This window comes from Ptychodera flava, chromosome 3 (genome assembly GCF_041260155.1).
Source record: "Ptychodera flava strain L36383 chromosome 3, AS_Pfla_20210202, whole genome shotgun sequence".
In the NCBI taxonomy this organism is placed as follows: Eukaryota; Metazoa; Hemichordata; class Enteropneusta; family Ptychoderidae; genus Ptychodera; species Ptychodera flava.
This window is the reverse complement of record NC_091930.1, coordinates 38,660,575-38,684,393: the sequence shown is the minus strand read 5'-3', so window position 1 is coordinate 38,684,393 and position 23,819 is coordinate 38,660,575. Positions and strand designations below refer to the sequence as shown.

The 23,819-nt window shown below is 38.0% G+C and overlaps 2 protein-coding genes across 2 annotated transcripts; both read right to left on the bottom strand.

The window, feature by feature from the left end:
* Positions 1-2,250: 2,250 nt before the first annotated feature.
* On the bottom strand, positions 2,251-19,499 carry LOC139129963 (acetylcholinesterase-like). The gene is made up of 5 exons (XM_070695670.1): positions 19,385-19,499; positions 8,394-8,573; positions 7,406-8,046; positions 6,443-6,630; positions 2,251-5,002 (listed from the first exon to the last, which is right to left on the bottom strand). Exons 1-5 carry the CDS (start codon positions 19,448-19,450, stop codon positions 4,929-4,931), a joined length of 1,149 nt encoding a protein of 382 aa, XP_070551771.1. The 5' UTR covers positions 19,451-19,499; the 3' UTR covers positions 2,251-4,928.
* A 170-nt stretch (positions 19,500-19,669) lies between these two features.
* On the bottom strand, positions 19,670-22,736 carry LOC139129961 (putative inactive carboxylesterase 4). The gene is made up of 3 exons (XM_070695669.1): positions 22,307-22,736; positions 20,104-20,263; positions 19,670-19,774 (listed from the first exon to the last, which is right to left on the bottom strand). Exons 1-3 carry the CDS (start codon positions 22,661-22,663, stop codon positions 19,680-19,682), a joined length of 612 nt encoding a protein of 203 aa, XP_070551770.1. The 5' UTR covers positions 22,664-22,736; the 3' UTR covers positions 19,670-19,679.
* Between the last annotated feature and the right edge of the window lie 1,083 nt (positions 22,737-23,819).

Genomic DNA, 23,819 nt, shown 5'->3' with positions numbered 1-23,819 from the left:
ATTTCAATATTTTTTTGTGTGTGCTTGATTTTTTTTTTACTTTTTTCCTTTATAATCAGCATTCATTGCACCTTTATATCAAATACACGTGTATGTACGTCAATAAGTATGGGATTGTGGTATTTTCACATTTTTGCAAACAGTTTATCTTCTCATTACGGTTTAAAGGGTATTTTACAATTAAGTATTACATAACATTCTCCCCTTTTTTGCAATAATACTTTTCTCGTTTATTTTCTTCCGTAATTCCATCTAATTTTTACTTCAATCGAAAACGACGGTTTCACGTCATCTTTATCTGTACAGACACATTCAAATATTTATTGACACATATTTTCAAATGAATGTTATTTTTGTGAAAAAGTACATTAATAAAATAAAATGATATGGACGAAACAATTTTTTCTTTATTATTCATACACGTTTAAGACTTTATTTAGAAAGAAAAATTGACAGTTTATTTTTACTCTATGATGATAAATATTTTTGAAACATTTGGCGCGCCGTAGGCACAGACAAACCAACATTAAAAATACAACGGTGATAAAAAGGATAATACACATAGAAGTTACGTAAAAAAAACTAATTACAAAAAGTGTTGAACAGAGAGTGGATTTAAGACATTCTCTGATTGAGAAGTTGGAGGGCAAAGGGTACATAACTTAGTCGAGCATGACGTGTTTAGAGTTTTATACCTACGACCTGACGGGAGCTCCTCAAAAAGCTGAGCCAATGAATGGGAAGGATCCCCGATGATTTTAACAGCTTTGCCAAAAGCTCTGTTCTCATTCAGTGATTTCATGATCTTACATTCACGGCCATAGATTTTGGAACAGGTGTTAACAATTGTATGTAGTTTGTTCAAGTTCGAAACGGTCAGACCTCCACACCAGCTCAAATATGAGAAGGTAATTACACTTTCAATGTGACTAGAGTAGAACGTTTTCAATATATGTTGATGAATATTGAGATGAATAATGTGGTATATCGTTATGGTACTACGTCAAATCGACGACGCACTGTCCGGTTGCCATGTATAACCTTAATTGTCAACTGAATGACAATATAAACATTTTATAGGAAGATCTCTTAACTTGTGGTGTTCTTTTAATTACGAAGATATCTATTTGCTTTTCCACGAATGGATCACCAACGTTAAGGTCATACATGCCTCTTAACTGCAAACTTTCAATCACACTCTTACCAAATCAAAAATAAAAGCAAGGAATACCTTATGAGTTTTCCCCAAGAAAAATTACATTGTATTTTAACATGTATTTGTACAGATATTTAAAATTCAAAATGGCCACCACCCTTCTGTACACTACCAGTACTATGGCAAAACATGAAATGTCGAGTTTTGCAAAAACTAGAAGAGAGAAGTTAACTTACTCTGGGAGCTTCAAATTATGCCCCACAATGGTATACAAGGACAGTCTCAATTTAAACATTTTAAAGTCCGAATTTCTGTCCGTGAGGGAAGTTCTACTCCAACAAGCGACAGCTGAGAAGCAGGAAGTTTAGTGATTCATTAAACTTGATAATTTGAGGAAACCCCATCATTTTTCATTCTGATCAGGTAGCTCAAATGGTTTCCTATTTAGGGTAGTTCCTTTTATCAAACAAGAACGATACATTTGTTGTGCATAGAACTGGTGATCGCTTCAAGTTTAGTTAGTTTTGAAACATCGCTAAAATTTTCATCAAGGCGCGCAATCTCAACACGAATAACTATTTATCTTTGCAGATAAGAAATTGTTCAATTTTTTATTAACTTCACACAAAACAATGTATTCTGTTTTTGTTTTTTTTTGCAAACATGAATAGCGAGATAAATTGAGGACAGATCAAATATTTACACGACATTGCACACACCGCATATGAGAATGTACGTTATTATTACTCTAATATTGGGAAATGTTTCTCAAATGTACGAGTACTAATCTGCAAGCCTTGCTATCATAAAAAGGGTTAAAACTTTTTATCAGGTGCTAGCGTCCGTTGTTGGAAAATGTATGCATTATTTGCATGTCAAAATTGCCTTTGCATATAATAACAAGCGCATTATGGTCGAAAAGTTTACGTTGTAACATTTTTTCTCTTTGGCAAATAGCCACATTTGATGTAAAGTTTTGGCTTCAAAATTCATCAACGATATTGAAAACGTCTTGAAGTGTTGTTATGGTTACCATGTCAAATCGACAACGCACTTTTGGGTTGCCATGTACATCTTCAATTGAAACTAAGTGGTAATAGTGACATTTTTAATTGAAAATCTCTTAACGTTTGCCAATTTTCAATTACAAAGATATCCATGTGCCTTTTCACGAATGAGTCACCAACGTTACGGTCATACGTACGTCTTAACACTTTCAATCACACTGTTACCAACTAAAAATTAAAAACCGACGGACACCGTAGGAGTTTCGTAATAGAAAACAAATTACATGTATTTAACATTTACCGATATCTAACGTTCAAAATGGCCGCCGCCCTGTGTTACCTAAATGGCAAAACATTTAATTTCGATGTTTTTGCAAAACTAAGACTAAAAAATAAACTTACTCGAGGAACATCAGAATAAACTCACAAAAGGTATAACAGAAAAGTGTTATTGTCACCTTAAATATGAAAACTGCAAAGAGGGGGGTCATGTATTTTTCAAACAGCTCACAGGGGAGTCGCTTAATTTTCATCAGTATCCGTCCTGTCAGAAAGCAGTTTCAGTGTTCAGAAATATTCTGCGAAATAAAAATCATTCGCTACATGATTCATTCTCTGAAATCATTTCACTATAAATCTGAACAAAAGTATAATTATCTGTCACATGAACATCTTGCTTGGCGGCTCTGAAGCTTGTCTTATTGTCAATAGAGCTCACTGAGGGCAATGAACAATTCATATTAATGACATATTAGAGATATAGCAAGTTTTGTCATGGAAAATATGTAACAATTACCTGTAGACTACTAGTACCATGAAAAGTAAAATTATACTTTTAAGTGAAATTCTAATATCATAATTATTGTCCACATCTGAACTTTCAAACACCCTATTTGAAGCAAGTACATTTGTATTAATTGTCAAACACCTATAAAAGCACAGATTAAGTTAGTTTAGCATCGTTAAAAAATTTTCTCATAGACTCCAATCTATAGTGAATCAACATTTTGATGAAATTCTAAAATCCAATTTCTTGCACACACATATCAACTTTTAACCATCCTAGTCTAACTAAGTAGTTAGAAATGAATTATCAAACATCTAGAGATACACAGATTTTGTATTGGAGAAAAATTATTCATAGTTTCCTCATAGACAACCATGCATAGTGAATCAATATTTCGGTGAAATTCTAAAACCCGATTTCTTACACACATATGCATTTGTAACCACCCTAGTCTAATCAACTACATTAATATGAATAATCAAGAGTACATAAATACACAGATTTAACTACTTTTGTATTGGAAAAAATTATTCACAGTTTCCTCATAGACTCCCGTGTACAGTGAATCTACATTTCGGTAAAATTCCAAAATCCAATTTCTGGTGCACATGCCCATTTGTTACCACCCTAGTCTAATAAAGTACATTAAGATACATCATCAAAGGACTATAAATACACAGATTTAGCTTGTTTTGTATAAGGAAAACATTATTTACAGTTTCCTCTTAGACTACCATGTACAGTGGATGACCATTTTCAGTGACATTCCAAAATCAGATTTCTTGTACTCTTAATACGCATCTTTAAGCATCATTTTCTAATGAAGTACAATAACGTTGATTATCCAACGTCTGTATATGCACAAGTAAAACAAGTTTAACAATTGTATAACAATTTTATCATAGACTCCCATGTATAGTGGATAAACATTTTTGGTGAAAGTTTAAAGTCAAACCAGTTGTAACAACCCTATTCCAATTATGTACGTTCATGTCAATTATCAAATATATATAAATGCATAGATATACTTATATATTGAAAACGTTTTACATAGTTTTCTCATAGACCACAATGTATAGTGAAATCAACATTATCAACAGCTGATTATCAATTAAATCCAAATATCAAAATTTTGTACACACACGCTTGCACAAAAATATTGCGATCAACCTGTAATTTCTGTCCATTCCCTCTGAGGGGAAATTTCAAAATTATAGCAAGTCAGAAGGGGAAATTTGAACATTAACACCTTGTGAGTTTGTAAGGGGTTCATTTGAAAAAATCGGAGAATTTTTTTTTATTCTATCGCCCCCTCCAGAATTGTTTGTGTGTGCAGCTTTACTTAATTAATGTGGAGGGGGGATCATGAAGTTTTTGTCATCTTAAAAAGGGGGTCATCAATTTTTGGTGTAATAGGTGGCGTTCCCTTATTTTGACTGATGCGCAGGAAGAATATGCCGGCACACCCCCGGCCATAATAACTGAACACTCCCTTAGTTTTGAAATATTAATTGAATTTTCATTTAACTATCTAAACAGAAAAAAAGTAATCACTGATGTTGAAGCATTAAATACCTCTTTCACCAAGTACAATTGAATTCTGCTTTTTTATACTTGCATCATGTAGAACATTTCGTGCCCCAATTTGACCGCAACTTGACCCGAACTACTTTCATCAAATTTAAATTGGGACCTAAAAAATATACCCCTATGGCCACTTCCTGCGAAGAATGAGGAGTCACTCCTGAGTTTTGAATTCGTAAAATATCCAACTGCAACTTTCTCTGTCCCAGTGTGATGAGTCACAATCCACATTTTTAATGTACAGCCTGTTTCCATCACAAAGTAGTCCATGCAGGCTTCGGTCCCGTGCAGCATGATGTGTGAGATATAAAGGTGTAAAAGAGTGTTAGCCTTCATTTAGTGCGTTTGAAAAGTGACTGCCAATCCTTCTGCGAGTCCAGTGTCAGATGCATGTCTACTGGTTAATGTTCGCCTCCTCTGCATACTTCCTTGATTCATCATCCTCTGGTGAACACTTCTCCGCTGAGTCTGTTTGCAGAAAACAATACAAAAGAAGGATCTGACGACTGAGTTGGTAAACGCTAAACGGCGAGGTACAACAGAGACCGGGAGGAGAAAAATTATTTCAAAGACCGATAAAGCATATGCATTGGTATAAAGCGCAATCCATACTCCTGACATGAGAAAAACCTCACCGTTCTATATTTTATGTGATGTCATAAAAAGGATTTTAAGACAGTTATTTTCCAACATTCAAATTCATCACATAACCGACACTCTATGTCGAACAGTCGGTAAACCACTTCATGCATAACCTAGTTATCATTCGTCAAGGTAGAACGCGCCTCGGGGACAGATATTTGGACGCTTAAATTTCTATAATTCATTTTTGTTTTATCACTTTTGGGGGCTCAATTTAAAGCTCTTAGAGAAAGAAAAAAATCAACGACTTAGTTTTTCGAAAATCCAAAATTTTACTTTTTCCACATAGAGTTAACACAGGGATGACGGATGTTTCTCTAGTACAAAAATTTGAACGGTGATCCCCCGGTTTTGATTGTTAATTAGGTAAGAGAACCGTTGAATGTTACATTGAGGAAAATTTAATTTTAGTAAAGGGTTTGTCTTTCACTCTCGAGGCGCATACTACCTTGATCAGATTTAGCTGGTTTGTTACAATAGTCGCAATCATACCAATCCATAAACCGATAACACTAGGTCAGAATTCGTAAGACAATAGTCGTCAACATAGACACAAAACAGCACAGAACTGACAGTAAATAGTCTGTACACAAACAAGGTCAAATTCATGAAAAAAAGATATATGGACCTCTGGCCAAAAGACCAAGAAGTGATGTCAGGTGTTTCGAAAATAGTAAGCGCATCCTGCCCCACATGTGGCAACCGCCATAATAGCTCTGATAATAACATTGGAAAGCACTCCCTACTGGATTCTCTCTTTTAACAGTGTTTTGAGTTTAACCTTTGACAAAACGGGAACAAGACATGCTTTCGAAATTGAGGAGTCGCAGACATTGTCAAGTGCAATTATCCTCTTAGTAGTATATAAGAAATAAATCATCTCTGCAAAAATTAAAGGAGGTAACAAGTACAGTAAAAACAACACCACACATCCATACACATCCCGCTCAAAACGCATCATTTGCAAGCGTTATTTGTGCGGATCTAGTGACGTTGTTTTGGTAGACAATTATTTTAACTGTCGCAGAGTTGATTTCTTGTGATCGCCTGGTACTACTGCCAGGTCATAGTTAGTCCTGACAATGTTGGCAACTCCTCAACTTAGACTGTATGTCTGGTTCCCGTATTTCCAACGGATCAAGGTAAACTATAATACATGTACAAAATTGAATAGCTGTTGACAGTGGAGCCCGGTCATTCAATGTTCAAAATCATCCATTAAGGCAAAATAGCTTCTCTATCCTGGCTGTATGACGGGCCATTTACCTTTGATAGACATCAGCTTCGGAATGAAATCATTCCAGAACGCACACTCCTTGGCTTTCAGAGCTCGTTTGGTTTCCATCTTTAGAGAGAATTCTTTGTATGCTAATCCGGGTACTTTAAAAAGAGGCCATTTACCCTGGACCTCTTCCTCGGACAGTGTTGTATCCTCGTTCGGGAGGTTTGGATTACTGTAATGTTGAAACACGTACACGAACTTGAGACTTGGAAACGAAAATGTCATTAGTTCTTTGAAAATTCGCATCATATATCAGCTTGTTTCAAAAGGTTTGAATTTCTTCTTGCAGAATTCGAACGACCTACATTTAGTATACATGATCACATGTCTTACCACTTAGCAATAAATAGCCCATGATCACACTCAATTTTGGGTTTTCTAGAGATAAAAAGCATTGGCTCTGAAGACAAAGCCTGAAACGTTTTGTAATACCCGCAAATGTTGTATCCTCTAGCATCACATAATTTTCGCCATCCAAATGTTGCGTCAAAAGAAGGACCCAGCACGGCCTGATGGGACTGTCTTGACTGAATTTTCAAAAAGTACCTTGGCTTTTTCATGGGACGTTCCGCTGTATTGTGAGGCCAATATTATAAAAAAAGTTGAGAAAATGGACTTTAAACAAGAAGCGAGTTGTTCAAGATTAATGTGCCATAACTTCGTTTATAGATTTGTAAGAAGGATACAAATTGGAGTCATACTTGGACTATTCTTGTGTACGAAGTCAAACTCTTACTATACTTATGTGTCAACTGACCCCGACATTTTGTATTAGGGCTTGATTCAACATTTGAAGAGCACTTGCATTCTAGGGGTTACTTTTATGCTTACCTTTACATCATGATGCATGATATGACCCCGTTTGTGTTAGCCTTGTTCTAGTGGGGCGACAAACAGGTGTATTACATGTGTGTATGCAAGTCCCTGGTGCATGTATGTGTACTCACCCTGTTTTGGCAAAGTTAGTCCAATATTTCATCACCGTAAGTATCATATTGACTTCCTCTTTGGATACATCCCAGTCCATACCATCAACGAAATGCCAGCCGAAGACAATCGGTATGTCTTCGGCGTGTGCAGCTTTCATCCACTTCAAGGGCCAGAATGACTTGCTCGGCGTGTGGGTGATGTGGTACTTGTATACGTTGAAACCGGCCTTGGCGTACGCTCGCGCTGACATGTCAGTCGGACATACGAAGTACATGTCCCCGAGCTGCTGGCTGAGGGAGTCCACGTAATCAGCGTCATCGAAATCGGCGTTCTCCCAGTTGACGTACATGAGTCTAATTGCCTCCTGGACTGCCGGGTCGGTTCTCATCTTGCTGTCCGGTATGAAAGTATTCACGTGAGACTCGTACATAGTCCTTTTTATAGATGCCTCAGGCTCATTCCACATATCGGACAAGACCATGCTAACGAAGTACATCCCCTCGTCAGCCAAGTTGCCTAACATGATATCTATACCCGAGTTTGGAAAAGACATCTTTTCAACAATGGAGGATGGATCCTCCTTCATGAAGTAGCCATCGACGACTGGGGTAAATGCAATCACGCCGATTTCTTGCCCGATAATATTTGCAATCATGTCCTGTAGCGACAAAAGTAAATAACATCAATATAATATTCTTCGGTACAACATTTAAAAGTCAATTTATCACTTCGACATACAAAGTCGCAAAGCCAAGGCCAGTTCAATCTACCCTGATCAAATCTATGGGAATGATGATGAAAACGCTGCCTCTGTTAGGAATTTGATCTCGAGGCGACTGCATTTGGAAGTGCCTCATAGAGAACATTGATCACATAGTACAGTAAGAAGCACAGACTTCGTCCAGGCAGATAACCTTTAATAGTCCAGAATTAGGTCAACATTTAAAAAAAAATTGCTGTTTTCCCAAGTACTGAAGTAGAAGTCGGAGCAACACTAGCACTCACCTTTGCTTTATTATTGTCCGAAGGCTCTTTAAAATCCTCGGATGGCAGATTACGAAGGCACCTCATCAGTTCTTCGGTGGTTTCTCTCTCACATCCGAGCACTGTACCTAGAGCATGGGCCGTTCTTCTTTGCAGGTGCGAATCTGTGCCGAAAAATCCTTTAATAGGCGCATTACCGCTCTGTAGATGTTGAAAAAATAAAATGGATTCAATATCAATCCTTACTTTCACCACATATTCACCCACGTGTGTATACACACATGTGTAGTAGCACATACATTCATACATACACACACATACACACATATGCATATATACATACTGTTATGTAGGTCATTTTCCCCCACCTCATGACCTGTGTTAAATTAGTCTAGAACATTCTCAAGGTCACTGCCTCACAACCTTGAATTCAATTAGTCATGTTTGGAATGTTCTGGAAATTTAATTAGTTGTGTAAGAGAGATAATTTTAGAACAGTAATTAGCATGTCAATAAAAGTTCTAGATTGTTCTTATATGCTCTTATATAACCACATGAGTATAAATAGGGGCCGGCACAGCTTGCAGTCAGACATTTTGGGATCGTGTCTCTTGCGTGTTACTTCAAGTCTTTGGAAACTCCAGCAGTATTAATTTGAAGACTTTTCAAGACCTTTACTGCCAACGCTGGATTTATACTGTTGATTTTGTGCAACTTCAAGCCAAAGGATTGTTCATCATCCGACTGACTGTTACAACTCTGAGACTGGAGCTGAAAGATAAGTAGCCTCTACACTTTCACAGTTTGTATGCTATCCCTTACTTAGCAATTAGTTTTATTTTTGGTGATAAATTTCGTTTTATTTGGAAACTGCTGAGTTCAACTTTTTTCGTTTTCTATCACGTACAAAATTAGGGCCTTGACCGGGATTACGAACATTTTCAGCCGTTTGACAACATTTTGCCAGCCTTTTCCAAACTACTGTATATTGTGAACTCAGCGAAATTTAATCATGGCGGAATTCAAACCAGACGAAATGGAGGACCTTGATCAGGACACATTTGATTCCCTCAGAAAAGACGACCTAATTGCACTGGCCAATTTCCTTAAAGTAGAAGTCAAAAGATATATGCGCAAGAGGGAAATACAGTACCATATTGCAAACATTTAGTTCATTTATGCAAATTTGAGAAATCCATATTACATGATTATGAGCCTGAGTATACCTTGGAACTCAGAAAATTAGAATAAGAAATACTACATTTGGCAAGTAAAAAATTAGAAATGGAAGAAAGACAGAAAGAAAGAGAATCACAACTGGAAGAAAGATAGAGAGAGAAAGACAGACAGAAAAGGTAAGAAATGAAACGTTTAGAGTTTTGACAGTAAGGAAAATTATCCCTTCCGATAGTTTGACATTATTAAGCATTTCAGGTTAGTTCCCCCTTTCCAAGAAAAGGATGTTGACAAATATTTTCTCCATTTATAGAAGATTGCTCAGAATCTGAGCGTGTGACTGCAATTTTCGTATAAAACTCTCTGAGGCATGTGAGTTAGCCAGAGAAAACCTTGAGTCATCTCAGCAGTTCATTGAAACAAAATATGATAAAAACACCTCAAAACAGAAGTTTGAACCAGGTCGAAAAGTTTTTGTCCTTTACGGTTTCTGACAAACCACTCCATGCTCATCACTTTGGTCTATATCTTATTGATAAAAAATTAAGCGATTTAAATAACATCATAATAACACCTGACAGGCAAAAACAAAAACAGTTATGCCACATAAATATGCTTAAGCCATATTTAGATAGGAATAATCCTACTGTAACACAACCTGTCAGTGCAGTCAGTTCAAAACATTATGAAGATAGCGATAGTGAAACTGACTTGAGTGAAAATACTCTAAATTCAAAGCTGGGCTCGGTCAAACTTCAGAATTCAGAAATCCTGGAGAATCTTGAGTCTACAAAGTTGGCACACCTCCAGCCGTCACAACAACAACAGGTGAAAGAACTGATCCACGAATATAAACACCTGTTCCAAGATATTCCAACGAAGACAAACATCATTTATCACGATGTTGATGTCGGCGACAGTAAGCCTGTGAAACAACATCCATACAGACTGAATCCAACGAAAGCAAAATATCTCCAGGAAGAAGTCAAATACCTGCTGGATAATGACTTTATTGAACCCAGTAAAAGTAACTGGAGTTCGCCGTGCATACTTGTGCCAAAATCAGATCATAGTTATCGTATGTGCACGGACTACAGAAAAGTGAACACTCTAACAAAGACAGACACTTTCCCAATCCTGAGGATTGATAATTGCATCGATCGAGTGGGAAAAGCCAAGTATGTGACCAAATTTGATCTACTAAAGGGATTTTGGCAAGTCCCTCTGACGGATCATGCTCATGAAATATCCGCCTTTGTTACACCAGACGGATTGTTCCAGTACAAGGTGCCATTCGGAATGAAAAACTCTCCGGCCACATGCCAACGGATGATATACGACGTCATATCTGGGCTAGACGAATGTGGAGCTTATGTCGACGACGTTGTTCTGCATAGTGACACCTGGGAGGAACACATCAAACTCATGCGGAATTCTCTGAGAGACTGAGCAAAGCAATGTTGACTGTCAACCTTGCCAAATCTGAGTTTGGTTGGGCGAGGGTGACTTACCTCGGACATACTGTAGAATAGGGTGAGGTAAAACCTGTTGATGCCAAAATCAGTGCCATTCCAAGTTTTTACATACCAAATTGCAAACGACAACTGATGCGCTTTCTCGGTATGGCTGGTTACTACAGAAAGTTCTGTCCAAATTTCTCTACAATCACTGAGCCTTTGACTAACTTACTTAAAAGAAAGTAAAGTTTGTTTGGTCAGAACAATGCCAACAGGCATTTGATACCCTTAAAACCATACTGCAAAGTGCTCCAGTATTGTCTGCACCAGATTTCACTTTGCCATTCAAATTATCTGTAGATGCTAGTGATATAGCTGCTGGTGCTGTTTTATTGCAAGAGGATAGTCATGGGATAGATCATCCTGTCTGCTACTTTTCACGCAAATTTAACAAATCCCAGAGAAACTACTCTACAATTGAAAAGAGTGTTTATCTTTGATATTAGCTTTACAGCATTTTGAAGTTTATGTTACTTCTTCAAATCTGCCAGTAATGATTTATATTGATCACAACCTCTTGTTTTCCTACAGAAATTAAAAGGCAAAAATCAGAGATTGTTAAGATGGCGTTTAATGTTACAGGAGTTTAATCTTGACATTAGACATATCAAGGGCAGAGACAATTTAATTGCAGACTGTCTCTCGTATTAAGAGTTTATTGTTGTTCACATTTTTAATATCACATTTGTAAAATGAAATATTTTTTCTTTGAAAATTTTCTTTTTTGAAGAGGGGATGTGTTATGTATGTCATTTTCCCCCACACTCATCATGACCTGCGTTTAATTAGTCTAGAACATTCTCAAGGTCACTGCCCTTAACGACCTCAAAACTTGAATTAAATTAGTGGTGTTTGGAATGTTCTGGAAATTTAATTAGTTGTGTAAGAGAGATAATTTTAGAACAGTAATTAGCATGTCAATAAAAGTTCTAGATTGTTCTTATATGCTCTTATATAACCACATGAGTATAAATACTGGGACAGCAGGCTTGCAGTCAGACATTTGGGATCAAGTCTCTTTCGTGTTACTTCAAGTCTTTGAAAATCCAGCAGTATCAATTTCAAGACTTTTCAAGACCTTCACTGCCAACGCTGGATTTATACTGTGGACTTTGTGCAACTTCAAGCCTGCAAGCCAAAGGACTGTTCATTCATCCGACTGACTGTTACAGCACTGAGACTAGAGCTTTGCCGTCCCAACTGAGATAAGTAGCCTGTACACTTTTACAGTTTGTACGCTATCCCTGACTTAGCAATAAGTTTTATTTTTGGTAATAAATTTCGTTTAATACCGTTTTACGTGATAAAAAAACGAAAAAAGGGTGAACTCAGCAGTATAAAAAAAATTTATTACAAAAAATAAAACTAACCGCTAAGTGAAGGGATAGCTTTCCTACCATTTGACATGTATGACAAGTTTTACAAAAATGTGCTACATCCTGCCTGAGATTAGGCCAATAAAAGTGACTGAGAATTTTATGATAAGTTTTCCTGACTCCTAAATGACCAGCCTATGGCGTTTCATAGGCCAGGCGCAATATTTCAGCGCTATAGGGCTTTGGGACTACAATTTGATATTTTATAGCCAAATCGTCATCAACCAAGACATCTGGAGGTCTCCATTTACGCATGAGAATACCAGATTTTGTATAATAGGAAACAGGACTTTCTGAAGTTTTACCTTCGTCATCAGCCCTATCAAACAAACACAAAATATCTGGGTCTTTGTGTTGTTCTGCAATGAAATTTGATCTAGAAAATGTCTGACCTTGGTCAGCAGAAGTTTTACTGGAAGTTTCAAATCCACTGGGATAATGGAATGATCGGTGTCAAACACAAGACTGAGGAAGGTGTCATTTAAGTCAACATCTGTGACATTATTTTTGAGAATATTTTGATTCTCAGAAGTTTTCTTTGACATGGCTCGAGTAACAGCACATGAAGGAAATAACCAGGAATCTCTTCCTCATTGGCTGTGGATCCTGATCTAAACTAGGTTTATCTGTCACAAGTGGATTAGTAATGACCTTGTCCCCAGCAAGGTCGTTTCCAAGAAGAAGGAGAATTCCTTCAAAAGGCAAAAAAGGCCTAATACGTAAAGTCACAAGTGCAGAAACATAGTCTGAAGATAAATAGACATTATGGAGAGGAACAGGAATGTAGTCATTACAATCTACCCCTCAATAAGAATTTTAGAACCTGAAAACGACTTTTCAGAAAACGGCAGGGTATCTGCCAACAGAGGGACTGTTGACAGGGTAGCGAAGACAAATCAGTAGAAAGTGATATAAAACCATCTTGAATAAATGGTTCGAAAATACCCATAATGCTATCTTGAGAAGAATAGACCTTGACCTCATTATTGGGATAAGAGGGGTTTAACCTCAGAAAATGTTACACACATTATTAGACTCTAATTGATATGATGATGAAATAAAGCCGGTGGGCTTATATCCACTTTGTCCACTTTGACCTTCACGTTTTCTTTTCAACTTGAAACAATCTGACACTAAATGGCCATCTTTCTTACAATAATTACAAGAAAGTGTACCAACTGTGTGTCAGAAGGAGATTGAGTTTTGGGATCTGATGATGTAGAAGTGTTATTGAATTCTGTGAACTGTTGTCATTTGATTTTCTGCTCTCCTTTGAAAATTCTTGGATGAAAAGGAGGATTTAAGGTTCCCAGACAAGAAATTGACCTTTTTAATCTAACAATTCTCTGGTGTTAAGTAAGCTCAGAACCCCAGTAAATTATACATTTTCTGAAAGCCTAGATATAGGGGAACATTTTGGTAACCACAGTGTAACCATTGTTTACATAACTATCACGTGACAGGTAATTTGCATAACCTTTCAAAAATCGGGTTTCCCTATGTTTTGTCTCAATACTTCAAAACATCTGACTCAAACTTGCTGGAATGCAAGCTGTAAGAATGCTCTTCCAAAGTGTGTCTCAGATTTTTTATGTCTTGCTTAGCTTTTTTAGAGCACCATATTAAGAAATCAACTAGCGATAAATTCACCTCTCTGGAAGTTTTTCTGGCATAAAATTTGTTTCAGAAGATTTTAAAAATTCTGAGACACACTTTGGAAGATCTTTAGGACAGCTTGCACTCAAACAAATTTCAGCTACATACCTCAAAGCATTGAAACAAAACATAGGGAAAACCGATTTTTGAAAGGTTATGCAAATTACCTGTCACTTGATAGTTATGTAAATAATGGTGACACTATGGTAACCAATTTTTTCCTGTATCTAGGCTTTCCAAAAATATATAATTTACGGGGTTCTAAGCTTATTACCACCAGAGAATTGTTTGCTTGAAAAGGTCAATGTCTTGTCTTAGAAACTTACATTTTCCTGCATTGTTTCGGTACGAAAAGGACTGGATGGTTTGCTGAGAAATGAAGATTTATAGATCAATGAATAATCATCGACCAAACGCTGAGGCAACCTCCAATGTATCTGCTTTTTGTTTCTTGATAAACGTCTCAATGTCACTCTGAATGGACCTTTTAAATTCCTCAATCAAAACAAGTCGTAATTTTTCATAATTATGACTGACCTTTTCAGAAGAAGACCAACAATCATACAGTTGATTTTTGTTCGAGGAAATTCAACAGAAGTTTGATCCTTCGCCTTCTGACAATCCCTAAATTTATGACGGTAAGCTTCAGGCACCAACTCATAGCCTTGAGAATTATTTCCTTCACAGAATCATATTTGAAGCCTGCTCTACTGACAACTGAATGTAAATTTCTAGTAATGTCAAATTGTCTGAAGTGAAGAATTTTATTGACTGTCCAATCTCTAAACGTTTCATTTCTAATCTTTCTTGGGAAAGTTGCCTATCTTTCTCTCTCTGTCTTTCTTCAATTTCTAATCTTTCCTTGCCTATCTTTCTCTCTCTGTCTGCTTCCATTTCCAATGTCTTAAATGCCAAATCTGCCTGTATTTCTAATTGTAATTTTCCGAGTTCAAAGGTACACTCAGGCTCATAATCTTTCAAGGTGGATTCCGCTAATTGGCCTAAATTAACTATGTTTTGCAATATTATACTGTATTTCCCTCTTGCGCATAGATCTTTCGACTTCAACTTTAAGGAAATTGGCCAGTGCTATGTTGTTGCCTTTCTGAGGAATCAAATGCGTCCTGGTCAAGGTACTCCCTAATTCGTCTGGTTTGAATTCCGCCATGATAAAATTTCGCTGAGTTCACAATGTACAGTAGTTTGGAAAAGGCTGGCAAAATGTTGTCAAACGATGTTGGGAATCACGTGTTTCGTTAGCAATCGAATTACTGAAATCAAGGCCAATGAACTCATTGGTGAGTACAAATATTGTCCTACAGCTGATAATCCAGCCGATCTATTGTCTCGCGGCATTCTGACGTCACAACTAGCTGAAAGCATGCTATGGTGGCGTGGACCACAATGGCCAAAATTGGGAGATTGGCCGGTTTGCGAAGTCTTTGATAGTCACGTGTTACACGTCGCTGATGAAATTAACGCAGCAAAAGCTTGCAAAAGTACGCGTGAACAACCTGTTGCTACTCATGTCGGTATCTTCGAAATCATAGATTCTACCGACTATAGCGCCTTGACTAGACTATTACACGTAAGTGCTAATGTTCTACGATTTGTGAACATTCTGAAGAGTGAGGAAAAGGACCGTAAACTTGATTCCTTGACCGCACAAGAAATCAACGCCTCTGAAAGTTTATGGATCCTTGATACTCAAAAGCGCGCTCATTCCCCAGAAATTAAGGCGCTTAACGATAAACAGAAATCAGCTGGCTCATTAGCCACCAACTTCGCTTGTTTATCGACAAAGAAGGCTTCGTTCGTGTTGGTGGTAGGCTTCACAACGCGCGGTTAAGTTGGGAAACTAAATTTCCGCTTCTCCTTCCCCGAGAAAATCACTTCACAAATTGATAGTGATCGCCGCTCATTGGCAATAAAACACTCCGGATCACAGACAACAATCACACACATTCGGCAGAGATTTTGGATTCCACAAATTCGACCGTTTGTAAAATCAATATTGAGAAGATGCGTTGTCTGTCGGGTTGTTTGCGGTAATACCTACAGAAAACCAATCCCCGCACCCCTACAAAGTTGTAGATTGAGCGATGCCCCACCATTTACTGCTACTGGCGTGGATTTTACTGGTGCAGTGTATGTCTCAGTAGGAAAGTCTGAGCAAAAAGCGTACATTTGTTTATTCACTTGTGCCGTTACTCGAGCCGTACACTTAGAATTGGTCGCAAACCTCAGTAGCGAGACATTTTTACGAGCCTTCAGGAGGTTCGCCGCCAGACGATCCCTACCACGCAAAATTATGTCGGATAACGGATCCACATATTTATCAGCCGCGGCGGAAATAGAAAACATGATGAAATCAGTACAGTACGGAACTATTTTGCAAACTGTCGCGTGGAATGGACTTTCATTCCAAAACGTGCACCGTGGTTTGGTGGCTTTTGGGAACGACTTATCGGCTTGACTAAAACTGCCCTCAAAAAAGTTCTCGGTCGATCGTTCGTATCAGTCGATGAGTTACAAACAGTTCTTGCTGAAATTGAAGCTACGTTGAACGATCGTCCACTGACCTATCTTTCCAACGATCCCAACGATCTTTCACCCTTGACCCGTTCACACTTGTTGCATGGTCGTCTTATCACAACTGCCATATTACTCAATCGATGAAGATGAGCTAAATGACCCAACATTTGGTTGCCAAGAACGTCTCCAGAGGAGATCAGAGTATTTAGGCAAAATTCACACTCATTTCTGGAAAAGATGGTCTCAAGATTACCTCAACACATTGCGTGAAAGAGATCGAATTTCAGGAAGGGAGCCATTCAGAATCAGATAAGGGTGGGTGATGTTGTTCTAGTGGAAGACAAATCCGTCCCACGGATAAGGTGGTCTCTTGCCATTGTTGAAAAACTTAACACAGGAAATGATGGTTTAGTGCGTTCCGCTTGCATCAGAACGCGTACCGGCAAAACTAGTAGACCTATCACTAAATTGTATCCATTAGAAGTTAATTCAGAAGTTGAAAATAATGAAACGTGCGCCGACACTGACAAAGGTGCACACACTACAAATAGTAGCGTGAACAGTTCACGACCAGTTCGTGAAGCGGCTATGAAAGCCCGTCAACGACTAAAGGAAATGTCATCAATTCTGTATTAGTAAGTTTTTGTTTCAGACACGCATTCACTATCTTCAGTGACTGCTTTGTAGTTTTAGAGTTTTCTTAGTTTGTGAGATTTGTAACTTTGAACTAATTTCAGTTGTGATTTCATTTGACGTTCGCTATGAATATCCGTTAGATTGTAACTTACAGTTATTTTTTGAATTAGAGATTAATGTAACGTTTACACAAAGTATTTCCGTCATCTTATTTGTAGTTTCTTTCTTATAACGAACCAGTACTGTAAGAAGGATTTAATTAAGTATAGTTTATATAAGGATTTTCAATAGAGATTTCTTTGAAGTTTGTATCACGCGCCACAAACAGAAGCAGATTGTGATTTAATCCGTACCAGGCGTATTTTCTTATCAAGCATGATTAGACACCAACCGCCATTGATCTTTCAGATTATTCTTTCCCAGTCTTACGCTTATCATTGACACTTTACTCTTGAGATTTATTTCGTGTTGTTTTTTGCATTTGTGAATTCAGTTGTGTAAGATTTTTGAAATACTTTATCTTGCCGGCGGGAGGATGTTGGGAATCACGTGTATGGTGTAGCTCCGCCCACCAACCCTTTACTAATTATGTAGATTATGCATTGGGCGTGTCATTAGTTAGTCATGTCATTCATTGATTCTAATGATTATTCATACTACACTGTATATATGGACCTGTGATAGTAATAAAGGTCAAGATTTGAACTTGGTCATACTAAGACACAATACAAAGCTGTCTCCGGCCTATTCTGTCTCTCTCTAACCGAACCTATCCCCAAGTGTGTACCCCACAAACGACTCAAATTATTAGCCTCCCGGACGAGCCCCCAATTTGTTATGTGATAAAAAAACGAACAAAAGGTGAACTCAGCAGTTTCCATATAAACGAAATTTATTACGAAAAATAAAACTAACCGCTGAGTCAAAGATAGAATACAAACTGTAAATTGTAGAGCCTATTTATCTTACCTGGGACGGCAAAGCTCCAGTCTCAAAAATGTAACAGTCAGTCGGATAAATGAACAGTCCTTTGGCTTGCAGGCTTGAAGTTGCACAAAGTCAACAGTATAAATCCAGCATGGCAGTGAAGGTCTTGAAAAGTCTTGAAATTGATACTGCTGGAGTTTCAAAAGATTTGAAGTAACACGCAAGAGACTGGATCCCAAAATATCTTACTGCAACCGTGCTATCCAAGTATTTATACTCATGTGGTTATATAAGAGCATATAAGAACAATTCAGAACTTTTATTGACATGCTAATTACTGTTCTAAAATTATCTCTCTTACACAACTAATTAAATTTCTAGAGCATTCCAAGCACCACTAATTGAATTCAAGGTTTTGAGGTCGTTAAGGGCAGTGACCTTGAGAATGTTCTTGACTAATGGTTACTACTCCGGAATAAAAAGGACGCGATGCGTTCTACAGACTCAGTACGCCCACATAATCACGTGATGCCGGTACAAACAAGCCACATGTGTACTAACGCGTATGGAAATACATGTACGTCTATGCGTGTTTGCGCACATGGCTTTGTTTGTACCGTGGTCGATTCGAATTCCGGGTTTGGCCCATTAAACTCTGGTCATGAGGAGTGTGGGGGAAAATGACCTCAATAACAATGGAAACTGCTGAGTTCACCTTTTGTTTGTTTTCTATCACGTAACAATACATACATACATACATACATACATACATACATACATACATACATACATACATACATACATACATACATACATACATACATACATACATACATACATACATACATAGCAAAACAAAGCAACGCAATGCAACCCGACTCTTAACCATACGACATGACAGGACATGACATTAAATGACATAACTTAGAGAGCATAACATAACATAATATGACGTAACTGACATACGTACCATAACTTATCATAGCATAAGATAATGTAACAGTAAAGCTTCACAAATAACATAATTTATAATAACATAATATAATACAACTGTGGAGTATTCCTCCTCGATATATAGGCCTCTGTTCGTTGACCGAATTAGGGGAAAATAGATATTTTGCGTCATGCGTCACAAACGCATAACATATCACTCACAGGTGGCTTCATATCAGACTTAGGTTTTACATACCTGCATGATTACCCTTTGGAAGAGTCCATTTGTCAGGGGAGACAAAAACAGATAGTCCGAGCTCATCGATCCAACACTTTCACCGAATATTGTCACTTTTTTATTGTCACCTCCAAATGCTGAGCAGAAAAATGCGAAAGAAAAACATATTACTTCCATTTCATTCACACAAACAGCCCTCTCGTATATATAATAAAATCTTTCAATGATATACGGAGATTCAGAGCGAAATAGAATAATGTACAATGATATTCCGTGTCATTCCGTGTCATATTAAAAGGGCAACATATTTTATCTAGTACGTTTCACTACCTTCTATGTTGTCATGTACCCATTGCAAGGCCGCCATCTGATCGAGAAGACCATAGTTTCCGGGCGCGTACTCGTCACCTGAGATAGATAAGATACCGGGTAACAATGTAAGCTTGACGGAAGCCAACAAAGTAATTTCAAGCCTAGAATATCATATGCAGAGATGTCATAAAATGAAGTTGTGAACCTTTCCGGCCTTGAACATGTGCATACAAGCAAGTCTGTGATGTGATGTGATGTGATGTGATCTACTTAATCGTTATGTCTGTTGCTGCTAAAATACCAGAGATCTTCTTTGGTATCATCCAGCCTTGCACTCACGCGTTCACATGTGCTGTTTGTGCATAATCGACTTTTCAAAAGTTGTCCTTTCTCACTCAATGTCGAAAGGAAAGTGTGTGCTTTACCTGTTGAAAGAAAACCTAAAGGGCCGAGTCGGTAGTTCAGGGTTACAACGACGACTTCGCCGATGGCAGCTAGAGGTGTACCGTTGTCATAACCCTTAGCTGCAGATCCCATGTAGAATCCACCGCCATGAATCCATACCATTACAGGTAGCTGAGCAGACTTGAAAATAAAAATAGCAAATAGAGAATGAGTAATATACACTGGCGAGGGTATCAAACGTGAGGAGTGATCGAATTGAAATGACCTAATTTACAAGTTTGAGTAAGTTTCAGAGAGAGAGAGAGAGAGAGAGAGAGAGAGAGAGAGAGAGCAAATACCCATGCAAGATGGATAGATAATGGAAAAAGAAGAGTATTTTCATTTTAAGAGCGGGAGATATTTTAATGATGACACTCAGTCCCCTACCCCTATTTTAGTTACTCTAAACTATAAAAATGGCTTAATGTTTCGTCGAGAAAAATTTTGGAAATAGTTACACAATTAAGGTTTCAGGCCGGTGTTCTCCCTGAATAGGGTACAGGGCGTGGTGACCTCTTGTGAAATCTGAGCGCCCCTAGGCCTTGCCATGAATAAAAGAGATTTATTTTGTTTTTTTAAAAAAGAATAAAACTTACAAAAAAAAATTGAACGGGAATTTTAAGCAGAATGCAAGCGTGTATGTCGATCGTGCAAGCTGCAAATGAAAATCTCATCGATCTTGCAAATCTCGCGAGTTTGTGATGTCATCCGAGATAATAAGCCCATGTGCAAACCCCCTATGGCAGCCATTTTTGCATGACAACGACACGGGCCGTAACATTAGCTAACCAACTTAGCTGAGTAAACATGCCAAGGAGCGCGAGGGTCATACGTAGGACAGTGCAGTAAACTGAAGTTTTTCTAGGAGTTTAGAATTTCGCTTGGAGAATTCCTTCCCAAAGCTAAACGACCTATTATAAGGGCTCGGCCCGGACGTGTATTGGGCCTAGAACACGTAAGTGTATATGTATTTCGACATCGCTAAATATGTCTGTCGCTAATTTTTCGTTAAAAAAATGTAATTTTCATTGAAAGCAGTGAACTGGAATAAACGTTTTGGAATGTCTCACATTTCTTTTTCTTTGAGTTTTTATACTAAAAAAAATCCGAAAAATACTCCCCAGGTGCCAACAAATAACACCATTTTCACCTCCCCCGCTTGCGCGGTCGCTCGTGGTGATTCGCACCACATCTTCGCCCGTCTTGTTAATTAAGCCTCGGGAGAGAACACTGAATTATTTTAGGCGCTTGGCGCTTACATTTTCGACGAAATTTATATCAACAAATTAGACGTCAGTTTATATTCTATCACCAAACCAAGCGTTAGGTCAGGGGTCACCGTGCATAATTATATTGGTACTTGAGAAACAAATCATCCAACATTTGCCGATATTTGAAATTCAAAATGGAACGCCATCCTTGTGTTTACTCGATCAGTGGAAATAAAATGTTTTTGATTTTCGGAAACAAAGACATTGACATTTTTTCTCTCTGCAAGAGCTTTAAATGAGTTCCAACAAGTGGATGGTAAGAAAAGAGTTGTAAAAAATTGAGATTCTGAATATCTGTCCCCGACGTGCATTAGACGTTAATGAGCCTAAAAAAGTACCACAGCGATGGATAAAATCATGAGTGTTAAACTATGAGCTATATTTCAACTTTCAGATCAATGTTTATATTGTTTGATCTTACTTAAAATCCTTAATTACTTCATCATTTTCCAACTACAATTCCAAACACTGTATGGCGGTATGCGAGAGGGCACATTCCATTCTCTGTGTGAATATATTATTATGTAACAGGACACATCAATTTTCAACTCAGACACAACATTTCTGCAAAAAAACAAGATTGGAACTTATTTGGGATAATTGGATGGTGAAGTAATGTCGATTTCATCACAAATGTAATCTCATCTGCTTTTCTTTTTACGTTACACACTTGTTTTTATGAGTAATTTGTAATATTGCAACATTCAACTATATAACACCTCACACTTTTGAGAAATTTGAAAAATATGAAAATCCAATTATCCCAAATTAATTCCCAATCGTGTTAAAATCATTGATCACACAGACACACACGTTGGCACAAGGCACAAACTGACTGTTGCATTTATCAGCAGGGAGCTTAACGAAGCATCCGGATGGGAAGATATCGAGGTTCACGTGACCTAAAACTTACATCGGTCGTTTCCGGTACATATACGTTCAGGTAGAGACAGTCTTCGCTCAGGGGTTCAGTGATGGGTTCCAACGGATCGTAAGCTTGAATACAAGCTGATCCAAAAGTAGTTGCCCTATACACGCCATCCCACCGAACGTCGGTCTGGGGTGGTCGAAATCGCAGGTCACCAACCGGCGGTTTGGCGTAAGGGACACCCCTGAATATGTTTGCTTTGCGCACGATGTCGACGTCCCTGTGCGAAAATTCCACCGACTCGCCGCTCAGTTTTCCCGAAGCGATTTCTATAGTCGGGTCTTCGGCAGCAACAAAGCAAAGACATGCCAGAGACAAAGTAGCTTGTACCAACGGCGACATCACACAGGCGTGACCTTTACCACTTATTTGTAGTTTGCTTTCTTTGTTCACCCGATGAAAACCACAGACAGGGCGAAGAACGATGACGTTTTGCAGGCCTTTCCTAGTTACCTAGTGTAAACTCAAACCCATTTGACAACAATGATAACGCCAGCCCGACAGTTTAGACGTGACGCGACCTCGATTGTGAATCTGCCCCCTGTCGAGCAACATTCACTCTATTGACCTTATGGGGACTGGATGGTTTCAGGGTCTTTTAGGGTTATGTCGTCAACGTTCAAAATTAGTGCGCCCTCACAAAGTATCACTTCGTACCTCGCAAGTAATGGCGCTTTTACCACTTTGACGGTTTTCTGCATTAACTGCCGCTCTCCGCCTTATACCTACATACCTACCTAGTCACCAACACATTTGCAAATACATACATATATGCATGAATCCATGAATACATACTATAATGCATACATCCATCGATCAATCCCTCTGTCCCTCAATCCATCCATCTCCATGCTACCAAATAACTTGCTACCTACCTACCTACCTACCTACCTCCCTCCACATACATACATACATACATACATACATACATACATACATACATACATACATACATACATACATACATACATACATACATACATACATACATACATACATAGTGATATGTCATTTAGACTTTCATCAAAGCAAGTCATGAAAAAAATGTTATTTATTTTTATGGTTGTCTATTTATAAGGCTTTATTTGTACAGAGTACTGTTATAAATGATTTGTCATTTATCAAACTGAATCATATCAGTGCTTGCGGTTGTCTGCAGTCGTCTCTGATCGGGCGCCTAGCGAATCTCACGACAGCAGAATACACCACAAGCCCTAGAGCAAATACCCCGATCTCGTCTTGCTTGCTTGCTGTGTCTCGCAATGTTGTTGAAACGGAGACACAAACACAGTGATACCCGGGACGAGGTGTTTCGACTTCTGAAGTTAGGTAAAATAATATCTGTCAAGTTCCTACTTTTGAAATTAGCTTTGATGTACGATGATGCCATTGACTTCTCATTGGCTACTTATGCCACTCCCCTAGTTCTGATTGGATAAAGTTATAAAGGTTCGTGTATTTGCAGAGCAGGTCCCGATACACTTCAAACTTTTCGCTG